The sequence below is a fragment of the Bison bison genome, unplaced genomic scaffold, assembly GCF_000754665.1.
Source record: "Bison bison bison isolate TAMUID 2011002044 unplaced genomic scaffold, Bison_UMD1.0 scf7180017864309, whole genome shotgun sequence".
NCBI lineage: Eukaryota > Metazoa > Chordata > Mammalia > Artiodactyla > Bovidae > Bison > Bison bison.
In genome coordinates this window covers 8,956,502-8,962,501 of record NW_011494881.1, presented here as the reverse complement: position 1 = coordinate 8,962,501, position 6,000 = coordinate 8,956,502, and the positions used below count along the sequence as shown (strand labels likewise).

The 6,000-nt window shown below is 36.2% G+C and overlaps 1 protein-coding gene across 2 annotated transcripts in view; it reads right to left on the bottom strand.

Moving 5' to 3' along the window:
- SAMD8 (sterile alpha motif domain containing 8) overlaps positions 1-6,000 on the bottom strand; it is a 56,875-nt gene that overhangs the window by 9,449 nt on the left and 41,426 nt on the right. For both annotated transcript variants that reach the window (XM_010852373.1, XM_010852374.1), the window contains one exon: positions 4,193-4,310. In XM_010852373.1, the coding sequence (XP_010850675.1) occupies positions 4,193-4,310 (118 nt within the window). The remainder of the gene's footprint in view (positions 1-4,192; positions 4,311-6,000) is intronic.

Here is a 6,000-nt window from a genome sequence, read left to right as displayed (position 1 = left end):
TGCATTTTCTTGGCAAAAACTCTATTAGTCTTTGCCCTGCTTCATTCCGTATTCCAAAGCCAAATTTGCCTGTTACTGCAGGTGTTTCTTGACTTCCTACTTTTGCATTCCAGTCCCCTATAATGAAAAGGACATCTTTTTTGGGTGTTAGTTCTAAAAGGTCTCGTAGGTCTTCATAGAACCGTTCAACTTCAGCTTCTTCAGCGTTACTGGTTGGGGCACAGACTTGGATTACTGTGATATTGAATGGTTTGCCGTGGAAACGCCACATAATAACAATATAAAAAACTGCTGTAATTTTATTTGCATTTCTATGTGCGGCATGCTACTATATGCCCTTATGTTATTGCATTTAATTTCCACAAAAATTGTATGAACTGATAACTGTGTAGATTAGGAAACTGGCTTCAGAGTGGTCACACGGCTAATAAGTAATAAAGACATGAACAGAGGGAGTCCAGTTCTAGAGCCCTACATCTTAAAGATTCTAGGGCCAATGAACAAGAGGAACAATCTCATTAGAATCGCCAATTCATTAGAAATCTCACCTGATTATACACTAACCAGTTTCCCCCTTCTGTCTCAGTTGATGGCAGGAGAGGGAGAGAAATTTATTATCAGAGAAAAGGAAAGGAGATACTAAAATATACATGGTTTGCTTATTTCCATGACCTCTAATGAGAATAGGGTTAGAGATGTTATGCAAGTGAGAGTAAAAAAATCAAGCAGTGAAGAACAGATTGCTAGGAAGATATCTCAGCCAAAGACAGGAAACAAGTGATGCCAGTTAAAAAAAAAAAAAAAAGAAATTATTACACAATACTGTAAATCAACTATACTGCAATAAATTAAAAATACTATAGTACAAAAAAGAAAAGCAATTATTGCCCAATTACTTGTCTCCCTATCCTTTCCAATCATGAAATGCCCCAAATATCTTTCCAGAAAAATAAAAACTGAAACACAATAGAATGAATTGAGACATTTTGACGAGAAATTTGCTTTAACTGTTTCTTTCCTTTCCATCACTAAATTAGAAAAAAAACAGGCATGTTCTTGGTTCTGTCTCCAAACCCACTACTTTTGGGAATGAGATTTCAAGCAATTACTTTATTACAATGTAAAAGCCCTACGGAGTTCATTGTAAGGGATTTGACTGATAGATAATATTATCTTAACTTTCTAATTTTAATGACTGCTGCAAATACAGGTCAATAAATAGGTTATATTATAATTCAAAGCAATTAATAGTATTTAGGGCAGATCTGAATAGGTATACCCACATTAAGCTAACTGATAATGAAAAACTGTCATCAGAGACAGAAAAAGGGCTGTCCATACTGTAGAGGGATGGTATCTAATTTATTTTTGTAACACATGTTGCAGCCCTATGCATATATATCCTTTTCTTTAGTGGCTGACCCGCAATTAAATTCCTCAGCTACAGGGAATTCTCCTTTCACTGTAACAAGCTTACTTATTTTTTTTTTAAATCTCTTCTAATCGATTTGGGGGAAACTGTTCTATCTGTCCTTCACACTGTGCACAGAAATTCAGCAGATTTTCTAGCTAAAGAATGTCACTTGCTATCCAGTTGTACAAGAATTAAGTCATTAGCCACTGTAGTCCCTGACCCTCAACATACCCTGAAAGGACATCAGGACAGAGACCAGGAATGAGGTACTCTGTGTTCTGCGAAAACAGACAGAATAGGCCTTCAGTACCGGAGAAGGCAATGACAACCCACTCCAGTTCTCTTGCCTGGAAAATCCCATGGACGGAGGAGCCTCGTGGGCTGCAGTCCATGGGGTCGCACAGAGTCGGACACGACTGAAGCGACTTAGCAGCAGCAGCAGGCCTTCAGGACAGTTTCTCCCCACCCCCTCAAGGAGAAAATTTTATGAACACAATTTCTTGCACCCATACTTAAAAAAGCACTAAAATCACTGACTAAGACACCTGTTCCTCATGCCTAGCAGCAACTTTCTACCAAGATGTGTGGCTCGATCACTTTCTCCAAGATCACATATATGCTACCTGCTTCCCTTACTTCTTTAGCATAGTTCCTAAGAGGCTGGTCTCAAACTCAAAGCTCTCACACTGTGCATTTTTATTTCAGTCAAGAGATTAAAGATTGAAACTTAAAATATAAGACCATAAAAGTCTCAGACATCATCTTTCATTAATCAGAATGACAGTGACTTCAAAAATTGATAAAATGTAGTACTGGCAGTGTGATGGGAAAAGTGACATGCACGGTGTGGTGACAGCAGTAAAAAGTGGTCTTTCCTAGTGAAAATGTCAGCAATATGTATCACAATTGCTATGTCCTTTAATTTCATAACTCCACTTCCAGGAATTTATCTTAAGACTATTAAATAAGTGAAATAGCATGTTTATGACAGCATTATTTATAAAGAGTAAGATTTGAAAATAACCTAAATGCATGCCACTTGGACAGTGGTAAATCGTACAATGGAATACTCTGCAGCTATTAAAAAGATGAGGTACAGTTATATGTATTTTTTCAGAAAAAAAGTAAACAACACATTGTTAAGTAAAACATAAGCTGAAGTACAATGTCAGCAATATAATCCTATCTTTTGTTTAAAAAACAGCTATCTATACAATGTGCAATGTGCAAGCATGGTTAAAAATAGTCTGTGTGGCTATATAAACTTTTAACAGTATTATTTATGGGGTGGGGTGAAAGAAGAGGGAATTTTTAATTTACGTATTTTTATAAAATTTGAAATTTTACAATAAGTTTATGTAACTTGGTAACTAGAAGTACTTTCCCTTTTTGCAGGGGGAGGTGGGTGAAGAAGAAACAAAAGCATCTTTTACCTTAAAAAAATAAAAGATTTCCTTTACACTAAATCCTAAATGTCATTACCCCTTCCTCCTTTCTTACTGGTCAGTCTCTTTATACCTTGAGAAAGTTTATATACCATTCAGCTCAGGGCTATATTTTTAGTTCTTGATCTCCTTTAGCTGCTTAATCTTCCTTCCTTGGCATTTCAGCTATTTATATTGCAGCGGCAGAACTGACACTTAATTTGTTTTACACTTTACAAACAACATTAAAATAACAAGAAACGTGTTAGTATATTATTAAAATATTTGGGAACACATAACTAAAGCATGGAGGCTTAAAAAAGAGGGCTAACAAATCCTTTTGTCCAAATTTAATGAGTCCCAACAGCCAATTTTGTATACAAAGCACAAATGATCTTCAGGATTTAAAAAAATTTTCTTTAATAATTCATTACTTTTTTTTTGTTCCCATCTGTATAAGCTATCCTCTCTCAATTTAGCCAGAAGAGAAGGTATGTCTACAGTATACCAAAACAACCTATAAAGTATAAAACAAAAACAAAAAAAATCAGCCATTATTTAAATACATCTCCGAAAGAGCAAAGTTTAGAGTAGTGGGTACTATATTTTAAATGGAATATGGTTGAACTGCATTGCTTTTTTAAAAAAAATACTTTATTTTATTTGGCTGCGCCAGATCTTAGCTGTGGCATAGTGGGATCCAGTTCCCTGACCAGGGATCAAATTCGTGCCCCCTGCAGTGGAAGCAGAGGCTTAAACACTGCACCACCAAGGGAAGTCCCCACAACAGTTTTTTTTTTTTTTTTTTTTTTGAGAGTTGAAGCAGTTTCTTTAATTTTATCGGAATCTAGGACACGACCAGAAAAACACCCGAAACTACATGGAGACAGAAGACGAGACACAAGACTCCTCCCAGCTCCCCAGACCTAGCATGGGGACGACGTGGGGTGAAGCGGCTGGGGCAGACCTTGAGCCCTAGTCCCACAACACTTTGTAAAGAGGAGTGATGAAGACAGTGAAAGGTCCGGAGTCATGTAATATGAGTAACTAAAGACGCTGAGGATGGTGGGAAAGGAAAAATGATAATTGAAAGCTACTTTTTTTCTGTACTTTTTTTCAGCTCTACAGCACTGAACTAGATAGGATCGATGGATAGAAGTAACAGGGAAGCAGATTCTGGCTTAAGACTTTTACCAAATTATTTCTACATGTTTATTACCGATACCAAAAATGCTAAAAAGCACATTTTATTAATAATATTTAAAGCAAAATCTACGCCTTAATTCATACACACATCTAAGCCATCAACACACTAAGAGTAAGAGGGAAGAATGACAAAGAAGATAGCGGCTACCTTTCCAGTACACTGAAGGTGCTGTCCTGGCACGGAGAGGGAGGTCACAAACATGGTAAAGCAGCGAAGCAAGAAGACAGTGCCCATCAGACTACAAAGCCTTCGCAGAAGTATGGACCTGTGAACAGAGTGACCAAAAAGGAAGAAAGATCAGAAGAAAACAAACCAAAATATCCCCAGGCAACTAATGTTTACTTCGAGGGAGAACAAGCAGGAAAACCATTAGATTCTTTGAAGACAGAAATCTTAGAGACCATGTAAGAGAAGTGTCCAACAGGACCTTCCACAATGATAGAAATGCACTATTTCTGCACTGTCTAATAAACCATCTATATGTGGCTCTTGAGTATCTGAAACGTACAAGCGAGGAACTTAATTTTATTTCATTTTCACTAAATTAAATTTGAACAGCCACATGTGGCTCGCACCCACCATGTTGGACACTGCAGACCTAAGAGCGTCATTTTACTTTAAGAAAATATGACTAAGAAAAAGCAAAAGTTACACAAGAAAGAAGATAGTCCCTCGCCTGACACTTAGCTTAGTGTTAGTTAACATTACTCATATATTGTCATAACTTATTTACTTAATGAGAAGTAAAGTTAAATATGTGATTCTAGGGAATTTTTTTGCTCATTAATGACACTGTAAATTGGTTAATAACTAATTATATAATAAACTCTCTAATTTCTCTTAAATTTAAGCCATAAAATACTGTTTTTTAATACTAAGTTTTACATTAAGCACATCTCTAACAAAAACTTTAAACTGCATGAAATCACTTGTACTGTTAATTTTTTTTAATGTCTTAAGCGAAAACAGATTAGAAGATTCTTAAGTACAGAGACTTTGCTTATACATTTTTTAAATGCTCCTCCCACCCACCCTCAAAAAAGTACTAAACACAAGGTTAGGTAAGTTTCAAACTGCAGTGTGTACACCTGGGATGGAGACCAGAAATCTGGATTTAATTTTTTTCACTTCAAATATACTTCTGCTTTATTGTCTTTCTCCTCTCCTCAAGGAACTAATTATCCATAAGTTACACCTTTTTCAGGCTATCCCCTCAGTATTCCAAAAAATTTAATCTATTTTCTATCTTTAAAAATATATTTTCTTCAAATTATCTTCTGATTCATTAATCCCCTCTTCTGCTGGATTCAACCAGATGTCATACTCATTACTGAATTCTCAATTTCATGGATTTTAAAAAGTGTGTTTGCTTCTAGAGTTTCCATTTTATTCTGTTAAAATTATCTTGAACATAGTCAGCAGGGGCTTTCCTGGTGGCTTCCCTGCTGGCTCAGACGGTACAGAATCTGCCTGCAATGCAGGACACTGTTTGGTCCCTGGGTTGGGAAGATCCCCTGGAGAAGCGAATGGCAACCTACTCCAGTATTCTTGCCTGGGACATCCCATGGTCAGAGGAACTTGGCAGGCTACAGTCCATGGGGTCGCAAAGAGTTGGCGACTAGTGAGCTACTTATACTAGTCAGCAGAATTACTTTAAAATCCGTGTCTGGTACCTCCATTTTCTGGATCCACTGTGGGTCTATTCCATTATTTATTGTTTCTCTTAAATTTTAATCATATTCTCTTACATACTTGTGTGCTTTTTTTAAATTATTTACTTGAGTGCCAGATATTGTATATAAAATTTTTTAGAGTTAAATTTATTGATAAGTCTATACTGTCTTCCCAAAGAGAGATCTGATATCTCTTTTGGCAAGTTGTTAAGGGATTTAACAATCTGGGGTCACTTTAATACAATTTTAGAAACTGAAATTATTTCAAATTAGTTTTCCGTC